A 12,786-nucleotide genomic window follows, 5' to 3' on the forward strand; every position below is an offset into this window, starting at 1 on the left:
ACGTGGCAGTTACAATGCCCAAACAGAACTTCTGGCAGCAGGCCCTTCCTAGCCAAAGCTCCAGGCCAACTCTCAGTCTTATCCTGGTACCGATCCCACTCTCATTCTCTCATCTCCTTTTCCTCTTCTGCTCACCAAATCCACTCTGAGCAGCATTCACATTTACTCAAAGTGGCAGAAGTGATGGATGATTCCATGGTTGCAAAATTGGGGTGGAAGAGCAGTGAAGGAGAGATACATCCTTTGGAAGACTTCATGCAACGCGTCCAGCCAGTGTCTGGAGAGGATGCTGTTTTGTCTGATTTTGTATATGCTTACTGCACCTGGCACTGTGCCTGGCAATCAGTAGGCCCTCAATCAATTCTTACTGGATGAATGAATGAAATTCACAGGTTGAGCAAATCCAAGTGTTCCTACTGCAGTGGCTGCCACAGTGCTCTGTGTTCAGTGAAAGTAAGACTAGTATGGTTCTAGAGGGAGGTTCATTTACTAACTCTTCACAGTTGCTGAGTGGGTTTTGACTACTTTGATTTTTCCTACTGAAAAAGGAGTGAAGTATAGGGAGTGTCAGAGCTTGCTCACAGCAAGTGCTGGGTGGACATGGTGGTATACACCTTAATCCCAGCAACTTGGGTGCTTGAGCAGGAGGATCACAAGTTCAAGGCTAGCCTCAGCAATTTAGTAAGGCCCTAAGCAGCTTAGTGAGACCTTGTCTCGAAAAATTAAAAAAAAAAAAAAAGGGGCTAGGGACTTAGGTCAGTGGTAAACCCCGCCCTGGGTTCAATTTCCAATTAAAAAAAAAGCAAGTGCTGGGATCACCCTTCTTACTATATTCATATTCTGCCTCTTTGCTGTTAAGAAAGTGAGACTGTGACCACAGGAGCTAACTTATGCTTCTCTCCATGTATGGGAATAAGAATACATTCCAAGGGCTGGGGAGATAGCTCAGCTGGTAGAGTGCTTGCCTTGCAAGCACAAGGCCCTGAGTTCCATCCCCAGTACCACAAAAAAAAAAAAAAAAAGAATACATTCCACCCTGCACTGCAGGAATAAACTCTCAAGAATGTGTCTTGCTGGGCACAATGGCACATGCCTATGATCCCAGCTACTTTGAAGGCTGAGGCAGGAGGATTTCAAGTTTGAGGCCAGCCTCAGCAATTTAGGGAGACCCTGTCTCAAAATAAAAAGGGGTGGGGGTGTGGCTTAGTGGGTAAGTCCCCTCAGGTTAAATCCCCAGTATCAATAAAATAAAATAAAATAAAAAAGAAAAAGGACTGAGGATGTAGCTTAGTTGTAGGGTACCCTTGGGTTCAATCCCTAGTATCAAAAAAAAAAAAAAAAAAAAAAAAAGAATGTGCCTCCTCTGTGCACAGAAACAGGACTGCAGCCCCACAGCTCTGTCATGTCCAGTGGGACTACAGAAGTCTATGGAGTAAGACCAGCTTGTCCAGACTAACCTCATCAGGCAAGAAGGGCTGTGTGAGGCTCACGCTTCTCTACACAGTGGGTAGAACTCACCGACAGGAGTCTCCAGGTTACTGGTCGAACCTCCCTGGGAACCCCTGGCCAGCTACACTTCCTCAGTTCATCTGCAAACAGAAAACAGCCTTGCTGGATTAGGTCCTCCCACAAAGGCCCTGAAACAAACCTCCACCAGCGCTGCCTGACTCCTCCCACTTCCTCCCACCACTCGAGTGAGATCACCACCACCTGCCACCTACAAGCACAGGGAAGAGACCTGAAAAAACATCCCTGAGCAGCAGAAGGCCAAGAACACGGCCCTGCAGCAGCCATCAAGTCAGCTCAGAGACGCGTTAGCGGGGAACAGAAAGACCCGTGAGTGTGAATTTCAGTAAGAATCACCTTAAGGCAGGTGACCAAAGCTAGGATAGCTGCACTACGTCTACAGGCCCCAGAAACCAATCCCACCTTACTCGGGTCCCTAATCTCTAGCAACATACTTCTGCCTTAATACCTGCATGTCACTGCAATGGCACCAGATCAGGAGATACTAGAAAAGTAAAAGAAGGAAGAATAAAGAGCAATAGCTTCCAGGCCTCTGAGATTTTCAGTCACCAAGAGCTCCTACCTTGCCTGGGGCTCACAGGGACTCACCTAAGTCAGTGTTGTGGCTGGAGAGAAGCTGACGGAATTTTTCTAGGCGAGTTTTCTCCCGGACTGTCATTGGGGGTGCCCCAGAAGCATTCTGGTCTGAGATCCGGGCAACAAGGGGGATGATGGGTCGGAGAGGGAGTGACTGCTGTTTGTGGAGTGGGTTCCTCAGGCATGTGTCACCTGAGATCATTTGAAAGAGAAAGAGAATGACCATGTGAAGAGCACAGCTTCTGAGAAACCTCAACTCTGACTGTCCAGCACAGCCTCCTCCTCCAGAGCAGGGGTTGTGCCTGCAAGTGCTGCAGGAAGCCCCCAGATGAGGGGCAGCAAGAAGTGGAAACCCCACCGGGCTCCACTCCTCCCCCACAGGGAGGGCTGCATTCTGTGCCATGAGACGAGGCATTTCATGTGCTAACAGACGCCAGGTGCTGCAGCAATTTCTGAGAACACGTGTGGTGCCTCCAAGGACAATCAAATGTTTTCTTTCTGCCCCCGCCTGGCACCTTTCTACCCTGCCTACGTGAGTCAGGTGGCAGTGCAGTCCTGAGGTGGTGCTCTTCTCTGCTCCCATGTCACGGAGCACATGAGAAGTAGTGACACTCAAGGCAAGATGCAATGAAGGGGCGCTGCTCTCTTCAAGCCCAGGCCCCGTGCGGCTGTCCCAAGGCACGGAGACCCACAGCCCCGGCACAATTCTAGCCTGACCTTAGCCCACCAGGGAACCACTGGGTGAGCAGCTCTGGCCAAAGGCAATCCCAGGCCGGAAGCTGCTGTTCCTCTGTGTTCCCACATCTCCCACCAAAACGAACCAGTTTTGACTTCACCAGGATATGACAGAAGTAAGAGGAACGGAACTCTGTCTAGCCCCAGATACTTTAAATCAGACAGTGGGCAGGAGGAAGAGCCATAGAGAACTAACATTTATTGAGTACTTACTATGTATCAGTGTATCAGGCATCATGCCAAAGCCTTTATATGATCTCATTTGATCCTTACAACACATGGTAAGAATTTATAACTATTTTACGGACAAAGAGAGGGCAGCTTGGGGCAGTTAAGTCATTGTGAGAGCTGAGATAATACCTAAGTTATGTCTGACTCCAAAACACTAATTTATTTTGCTACCACAAAAGAGAAGTGTTTTTAATCATGACTGTTTCATATTCTTAACATATCTAGATCTTAAAAAATAGTGGTCACAGCTGGGTGTGGTGGCACATGCCTGTAATCCCAGTGGCATAGGAGGCTGAGGCAGGAGGATCTCAAGTTCAAAGACAGCCTCAGCAACTAGGTGAGGCCCTAAGTAACTTAGTGAGACCCTGTCTTTAAATAAAATACAAAAAAAAAAAGGGCTGGGGATGTGGCTTAGTGGTTGAGTGCCCCTGCATTCAATCCCCGATACCAAAAACAAACAAACAAACAAAAAAGTAGTGGTTGCAACAAAAATTAACAGGCACAACTAGAAGGTTTATAAAAACAGCTGTCAATAAGTACTTGGCTGGGATATCTACTGTAACAAGTGGAACCTAGAAAATGCAAAGCTGAGACAGATACAGAGGTTCCTGTCTGTGTGCCTCTGTCAATAGCCAGTATATTAGATGCACACAGACAGGAACCTCTCTGTAAGGGAAATGTGCTGCAGAGTCCTGGGCTCTCAGTCCTCCCTCATCCCGGGAAATTCTGGAGACAGTCAGTCACAGTGTGTAGACACTTTTCCACAGCCTGTTGCTGTGGTCACCCAGTCAATCACCATCAAGTGCCCATCTGAGCATGGCCCTGAAGGTTCAAGCTGGGACTGGAATCAAGATGGAAAACTGTGGAATGGTTGTAAAGACCTTGCTGTAAAAGAATCCTCTTAGAACATGAGCCAGGACACACTCCAGGGCTCTGACATTGCACTGCCTTTTCATCCATTACCAGTCAGCCGTTTTAACTTTCACTAGAACGATGGCCCTTCCCTTCCCAGCTGAATAACTGACTTCCTAAAAACCCTTTAGGGCAACGTTAAACTCAGCAATGGATACTTAAGAGTACACTGAAAGTCCCCAAACCTCTTATAAAACCACCATCACCCCACCAGTTATTCAGTCCAGTTTCCTGAAAAGAAATAGAACAGGCCTCTCCTCTCATCCCACCAAGCTGACAGGCCTGCTAGATGGGCAGGGAGCTGTGACCTGGTGCTTTCTAGCATATATTGCTCCCTCCTTCAGAAACAGGAAAAAAGACCACCTCATGCTGGTTGCCTTCCCCAGAGCTAAGTAAGTCAATAAAGGGTTGATTCAGGTTCATTTCAGCCATGAACTTTAAAGATGTAAGTCGATATTCATAAACCTGGCAGACCTAAAGCAATGTGAAGCAATCAAACCACAGAAATTTTAGACACCACCACAGAAAAAGGAAGAAGAGGAGGAAAACAGCAGGCAACATCTGGGTATCAGGAAGTGAAGGCCCAGGTCACGGGGCTAAGCAGTGACCACAGTAGGAGGGGCAAGGACAGCTAGTGACCGGTTAGGTTCACTGATGTCATACCTCAGGCTTGAGCTTGCTTTTTATCATCCCATGGAAGTTCTGAGTGATGCCCTAAAGAAAAATCATTTTTATTTAAAATGTATTCTGCTGAGAAGGCCCAGGCTGTGGAGGGGGCAGGATGGACTTACTGGAGTTTCTGGACAGCTGGGCGTCACTGCTGGACTTTATGACCTTATAGCTGGCGGGAACGTCAGATGTCGTTGACTGGGACCGTTCTGGTTTTACCCTCAGCTTGCTGTGGTTTTCTAGAACTTGGGCTGCAGTTGCTAAAGCAACTTTTGAGTTCAGAGTTTGGAAAGAAGGTGAGGAAAAGTCCTCTTCCTCGTCATCGCCAATGTCCCAAGCATCACTGGTATTTCGGGCAAACTCATGGAAACTTGAGGCCTTCTTATTCTTCAGAGGAACTGTGTTGACTTTTGACCGTTCTTTAATGAAGCTTCAAGAAAGGAGACAACATTACCAAGAGGCTGTTCAACACATCTGACCACTTTCATTCACTTGCTTTTATAATATTAATAATATAATAAGTTAGCCCATACACAATCATTACCTTCTTCAGATAAAAACTGCCCATATCCATTGCTCATCCAGATGCATCCAGACCAGCCCTAGGTAGCACAGGTAGATGTAGCAGAGACAGCAATGGTCACCAAATATGTCACGTACTCCTCTAAATTTCCCAGTACCCCTGCACTTAAGTAAAGTCATATGACTTGCCAATGGGTTAAGAAAAGGTGATGTAGTAGCTTCAAGTCCACAGTATAAAAGAACAGGTGTGAGTTCTCCATGACTCCCTTCTGTGATGGTAACTGGCAAGCCTCCACAAGGTGGGCCTCCCTCCGCCTGGGTAACTGAGGGTAGAGCACAGTCTGCCCTCCATCCCATCCCACCCTATTCTGGACAAGCAAGAAACGCACCTTCATTCTACTAATCCACCAAGGTTTCAGAGTTAATGTTTATGGCAACATAAGCTAAACTAGCACTTAGAGTAGGACTTAGCTTCTGGTAGAAGAGGAGATAACACAATACATATGTAGCATTAAGTCCCAAAATGAAAATGTTCCTTTTAATAATTCTGTTAAAAGTCCTCTGCGAGCTTAGAGTATAAAAAGTCTAAGCTTGGTGCTACTCTGCTTTTAAGACTGCTTTTTAAAAAAATTTTAACAAAGTGAGGGCAGCCTTAGGACTAACATTTGCAAGCAACAGGATCTAGCTTAGAATTTAATAAGATTGTTTTGTTTTTCACTTTGTGTGTGTGTGTGCGTGTGTGTGTTATTTTTATTTTTTTTTAGTTGTGGGTGGACACAATACCTTTATTTTATTTATTTACTTTTACATGGTGCTGAGGTCAAACCCAGGGCCTCACATGTGCCAAGCAAGTGCTCTACCACTGAGTCACAACCCTAGCCCCCACTGTGTCTATTTTTAAAGTTACTTTCTATTTATGGCAAATGATATTGGTTTTTCATTTAGAGACATGACGAGGTTTATTTTATTTATTTATTTTTAATTTATTTTTATTGTAAACAAATGGGATACATGTTGTTTCTGTTTGTACATGGAGTAACAGCATACCATTTGCGTAATCATACATTTACATAGGGTAATGGTGTTTGATTCATTCTAGTTATTTTTTCTCCCCCCCCCCTTTCTTTTCCCTCTATACAGTCCCTCCGTGATGAGGTTTATTTTTAAAAATATATCTACTTAAGTAAAGATAATAAAAATTTTTTTAAAAATGTATTTAATAAAGAATAGTATGGGATATAGCAAAAACTCATAAAGATGGAATATAACTAAAATTTGGGAAACATTAGATTAACCCATTGAGGAAAGACAGTTATATAACACCATTCCTACTTTATTGGACTTTTTTATTTATGTCCCAAGTCCCACTTTCCCTTTGTGTCTGAAGGCTATTATTCTGGTTCCAGGGGACCATCTGGTTAGGACACTTCTAACTCAGCCTTACTTAGCATCCCTCAGACCTTGAACAGGGAAGCAGAAGATATAGTCTTATCTAAGTTTACAGTATACAGAGACTGGAGTGTCTTTAAAATGCCTGTGTGCCCACTGTCCCCCGCCCCCGCAGCAGCAAGGCAGAGTACAAAACACTGATCTGCCAGAAGAACTGAAGTCCCCACTTCTAAGAGGTATTACTCCCTCTGGGTAGAGGTCAGTGGTATGCTAACCCATCCCATCTCCCTAGATGGTCCACTACCTGTTGTAAAAGATAGTTTAAATTAACATTGATACATATAGTCTGACAATTTATATAGCTCATCAAAATGCCCCCATTAGGAACACGAAAAAAGGGGGCAGGATATTCTTAGACATTAATTTCAAACACTAATTTCATGCAGAGTAAAGGAAAATACATGGTAACACAATACAGAAGAACATAAGATCTTAAGGACATATCTCAAATGTGAATGGAAACAAGATACAGCTCTTCACCCATTACATAAACAAAGTCTTAAGACATAATTCTTTTTAATGCAGAGCAGGACACAGGGAATTTAGCCCTCTAATACCACAATGGATGTGTGTGTATCACTTAACCCTCTGGAGAATGATCTGGTAACATACACACCATGAGGCTTAATGTAGTTCATTATCTCTGACCATAAGAAGATAATCAGAGGTGCAGACACAGATGATCTAAAACAGTTTATACCAGTGTTACTTCTTCTGGTTAAAAATTGCAAACAAAACAAACTTCTAGCCAGGCTCGATGGCACATGCCCATAATTCTAGAGACTGAGGATGGTGAGACCAGAGAGTTGCAAGTTCCAGGCCAAACTTGGCAACTGTGACTTAGCAAGACCCTGTCTCCAAAAAAAAGGAAGGGCTGGGGTCGGCATGGTGGCACACGGCTGTAATCCCAGTGACTGGGGGAGGCTGAGGCAGAAGGACTGCAAGTTCAAAGCCAGTCTCAGTAACTTAGAGAGGTCCTAAGCAATTGAGCAAGACCCTGTCTCAAAATAAAAACTAAGAAGGGTCTGGGGATGTGGTTTAGTGGTTAAGCACCTCTGGTTCAATTCCTAGTACTGTACAAAAAAAAAAAAAAAAAAAAAAGAAGAAGAAGAAGAAGAAGCAATTAAATTATGGCCAACAATCTCCACAAAGTAAATAAAAATAGGATCCCAAGTTATATATTTCTTTTTTCTTTCCCATTTTGTTTTTGCAGGATGGGTATCACACATCCCTGGCAAGCGTTCTACCCCTGAACTACATCCCCAGCCCTTTTTATTTTTTAGTTTGAGAGAGGGTCTCAGTAAGTTGCTGAGGCTGGCCTGGCCTCTAACTTGGGGTCTTCATGCCTCAATCTCCTAAGTAGCTGGGATTACAGGCATGCGCCACCAAGGCTGCTCCCAAGTTATAAATTTTTTATGATTTTTGTATTTTAAAAAAGGTACATTCATTAAAAAAAAGACCAGGAAAAAAATACCTCAATATTAACAGTGCTTATCTTTGGGCTGTGGAATTATAGGTGACATTTAATTTCACTTTTATACTTCTCTGAATTAGTCATGTGTTCTACAATGAGCGAGCATATTGCTTTTATTATCAGTGCATTAGGTGGTTTTGTTGGCCTTCATCAATCCCTAAAGGAAGAGTACTCATAACCCATTGAAAGAACAATGAGAAACAAACAAGAGATCAAATAAAAACTAATAAAACTAAGCAATTTAGTACAAGTATCTGCAGATATAAAAATCCACCTCTGGGCAAAAGGCAAATTGCTTCTGCACAGACATGCTGAGGGTGCAGCCACTGTGACCGCTTCTCCTCTCTAAGAGGGGATCCAAGGCCCACCACTTGCAGTATCACCTCAGGGCATTCACTCTCTAGAAGAAATCAGCAGAGGTGCAAGAAGGATCTGTCACCTACAAACCACCGTGCAGGAGTATGTGCTTATTGTTGTTGTTTTCCCTCTTAGAGGTCACACATATATCCAGACTGCATAAATACTGCAAGTTTTGAAGACTCTTCAAATAAACCAAGTCAAGAAGTTAAATTTTTCTGGACACGGTGGCACACACCTGTAATCCCAGCATCTCAGGAGGCTGAGGCAGAAGGATTGCAAGTTCAAAGCCAGCCTCAGCAACTTAGCAAAACCCTAAGCAACTTAGTGAAACCCTGTCTCAAAAATAAAAAATAAAAAGGGTTGGAGATGTGGCTCAGTGGTTAAAGGCCCCTGGGGTCAATCATCAATACCAAAAAAAAGTAGGTGAATTTTAGGCCTGGAGGTGTGGCTCAGTGGCAGAGCACTTGCCTAGCATACATGAGGTGCTGGACTCAATCCCTAGCACCAGCAAAAGCAAACAAAAAGCAGAAGGAGTAAATCAGCTAAGTTGTGGGTATGTGGGTATAGGGGTGTTTGTTGTATCTTTCTTTATAGCTTTTTATGTATTTGGATATTTTGTTATGTTTTTAAAACAGATAATTATTCTAATTATTCAATATAATTGAAGTAGATTAAGAATTAGAGGCCAGGTGTGGTGGTGCACTCCTGTAATGTCAGTGACTAGGGAGGTTGAGGCAAGAAGATCACAAGCTCTAGGCCAGTCTCAGTAACTTAGCAAGGATCTAAACAACTTAGTGAGACCCTGTTTAAAACAAAAAATAAAAAGGGCTGGGGATGTGGGCTCTGTGGTGAAGCATCCATTGGTTCAATCCCAGGTACAAAAAAAAAATTTGGAATTTACTCAAATGAAGACTATTTTTGTGCCAGGGGGGCGGGGTTTACTGGGGAGTGAACTCAGGGACACTCAACCACTGAACCCCATCCCCAGCCCTATTTTGTATTTTATTTAGAGACAGGGTCTCACTGAGTCACTTAGCACCTCGCCATTGCTGAGGCTGGCTTTGAACTTGTGATTCTCCTCCTACCTCAGCCTCCCAAGCTGCTGGGATTACACGTGTGCACCACTGTGCCTGCCCTCAAATGAAGATTTGCAGCTGTGGGGCTGAGGATGTAGTTCAGTGGTAAAGCACTTGCCTACCCTGAGCAAGGCTCTGCATTACATTTTCAGGGAAGTGGGGCAGGGAGAGGGAAAGAGAGAAAGAAGAGAAAGGAAGAGAGAGAGAAAGAAAGACAATGAAGAAGAAATCGGGAAAAAAAGGCTGTCATTCTCTGAGACAGAAAGATATAAGATTCAAGGCAGACCATTTTGATGCAAGAAATTATTTTACAGACACCTACCTAGCCTACAAAACCCAAGAACCAACCAGCTTTGTCCTTAGGGAAAAGAAAGGGGTTGGCATCATCAGAAGAGGGTGGGAATCTAAGGGCAGAACAAGTTGGTGAGAACCACCCACAAGGATAGAAGGAACAGTAAGGAAGACACAAACATTGTGGGTCGTCACTAGGTGAAGGCGGAAACAGCTAAAGACCAAGGACGATGAGGGGAAGACATAAGGCTTCCCCTTGAAGCTTTCCCATGTTAACCAATGTCATCATTCCAAAAGAGACACATAAATCCATGGACATGTACACAGATGAGTTAACATTTAGGGGCTATTCACCAGGTAGGTCCCGTGCTCATCTTTATGCATCCCTGTTTTCCTGTGTAATGCTCACTAACACACCTGTGAGGCTGCTACTACCATTTCCCTCTAACAGATGAGGGAACTGGCGCTTGCCGAGGTCACAAGCAGGCAGTGAAGCTGGCCTAAAACCAGGTCTACCTGATATCAGAGCCAGCAGGAGCTCCCTAACTTCTCCACCAAGAAAAACTAGCTGAAAAGAAAAGGGTGAAATCTGGAAGGCGATGCAGTCTGGGGAGAGGAGTGGCCGAGTACACTAAGCCACACACCACAGTTACAATTCCCCAGGATGCACGCAGCCGACAGTCCCTCGCTCACCTTGTAGGGAAATTTCCTGCGACTCAGAATGGGCTGTCAGATTTAGGAAGCCTGAAAAGGAAGAAGCCACATCTAGGGATGGGATCCTTGAAAGAGAAATGTGTCCCTTCACTGTTGACCCCAGTGACTGTGGCAAAAAGTTGATCCAGGTAATTCTAAGTGGAGGTGCCTTCCATTGATAGGCTACCTCACTTTAACATAGTCCCAACTAATTTATACCTAACCCAACATGCAAAAGTGCCGCAGTGTGACTTGAAATTTAACCAACATTATTTAAACACAACTATAATCAAAGTTACAGTCAAACTGGCCTCAGATGGGCCTTTTTACCACACCTCCTCACTCCTGTGTGCCAAAGTATAGTTCAGAAAGCCAGCCCCTTCCTGACACTTCAGCGATTCTCACAACAAACCTGTGAGGTCAGTCTTATTATCTTTATTTTATGGATGAAGAAACCAAGGCTTAGAGAGGCTAAGTAATTTGCCCAAGGTTGGGGAGCTAGTTAAGAGGCAAAGAAAAAGAGATTCAAGAAGTCCAGGTAACACTAAAAACTCAAGTATAAAAATGGCACATTTGAGAAGGAGTTGGTGAAGTATATTTTGAAAAAGAGTGGCCAATATGCTAATATGGTGGTTCCCCTTAATAGAATTTTTTTGGTTGACACACAATATTTGTACATATTTATGGGAAGACAATAGTATTTTCAGAAAAATGTTTGACACTGGTAAGTGATGTGAAGCAAGTGGGGAAATTTATTACCTTTCAAATAAATTACAAGTCATCTTAGTAATACTGTGGCTTCTTCACATGAACCAGTTTTATAACTTGGAAGAACTATCAAACTTTAGTATCAATTCAGAAAATAATACATTAAGAAGCTTGTCTTGCCATCAAGTGGCCAATGGGGCTGTTGGCAATAAGACTAGTTTTATTTGAGCTATAAAAATTATTGCAGGCAATATTATCACTAACAGTAATAATTTGGCAAATTGAAGTCAATACACATGGACAGGGAATGACTTACTGTGCTTGTGCAGTTTAGATAATTGAAGACCTAATGTAATGGCTTCTGCTGTGATGGGGATTAACCACACGGTAATTAATGACAGTTTGAAGTGGAAAGGTAATCATGTAGCAGAGAAAACAATAAAATGCCCCAACAAAGGTATTAAAATAAGGGTGATAAATGTTTTATTAGCAACAATCTGGAACTGTAAAATGGTCTGGTGCATACCTAGATGTTGTCCCATGTTGTAGAGTATTAATAATGAACCACCACATACATGGAAAAGGGAAGCAATTAATTCAGTGACAAGTAATTCCTCCCAATTTTCAAATCTAAGTGATTACTTCTAGTGAAAGTATGACTATAAACTCTGCCGAGTTATCAGTGGAAATATTCATGGTTTTACACCATTAACAGGTGAGAGAACAAGAGTATAAAAAGTTTGGAGATGAAGTTATGGCTCAGTGGTAGAGTACTTGCCTAGCATGTGTGGGGTACTAGGTTTGAGCCTCAGTACCACATAAAAAAATAAATAAAATAAAGTTTAAAAAAGTTTATCTTGGCAATTTGAGATATGGTGGTATTACTGTCATAGATATAGAAAGCTCAGTTGATGACGGTGCTGACAAGATATGGTGACTCTGATCCAAACATAAAATGGGACAGTATACCTCACTGCTCTATGAATGGGAGGACAGATGGATTTATAAGTTAATTACATGTTTGTCAAAGGAAATTATAAACTGTGCTGAAACAATCTATTTCCAACTAACAACTCCTGCCTATGTTCAGAATGCTTTTAACTACAAGTAACAGAATACTCAACTATAATGCTTATATACTGAAGACCACAATGTCAAGCCATTGGTTTGGTGTCTCCACAATCTCTGGCCTTTCCCTCAGGGTTACAAATTAGCTACTACAACTTATGGATCTTACTTTCACACTACCATATTTGGAAAGAGGTGGCAAAGATAGGCTTCCTTCTCAGAAGCTTTCTCTAAGAAAACCTTTCTCCAAGCCCTCCCTCAGGAGATGCCTGATGAGATGAGACCATCCCTAGGCCAGTCACTGGGATGACCAAAGTATCATTTTAAAGGCTTAGACCAATCCTAATACTGCCTAAGAGCACTGTCATTCACTCAACAGCTGCGTAAAATTATGGTTCTTGTGAAAGGAAAAAGCAGGGGCACCTGGAAAGACTATCAAGTAGGTAATCAAGAGTACCTGCCACACAGGTCAACAGAACAGACAGCTCACCCCCA

At 43.2% G+C, this 12,786-nt stretch overlaps 1 protein-coding gene across 1 annotated transcript in view; it reads right to left on the reverse strand.

The window, feature by feature from the left end:
* Tbc1d22b (TBC1 domain family member 22B) overlaps positions 1-12,786 on the reverse strand; it is a 68,457-nt gene that overhangs the window by 40,480 nt on the left and 15,191 nt on the right. Inside the window, exons 3-5 of the mRNA XM_047559494.1 lie at positions 4,773-5,080; positions 2,116-2,295; positions 1,519-1,589 (exon numbers count right to left, since the gene is read on the reverse strand). Coding sequence (XP_047415450.1) covers positions 1,519-1,589; positions 2,116-2,295; positions 4,773-5,080 — 559 coding nt within the window. The remainder of the gene's footprint in view (positions 1-1,518; positions 1,590-2,115; positions 2,296-4,772; positions 5,081-12,786) is intronic.

The sequence above is a fragment of the Sciurus carolinensis genome, chromosome 7, assembly GCF_902686445.1.
Source record: "Sciurus carolinensis chromosome 7, mSciCar1.2, whole genome shotgun sequence".
Taxonomy (NCBI): Eukaryota; Metazoa; Chordata; class Mammalia; order Rodentia; family Sciuridae; genus Sciurus; species Sciurus carolinensis.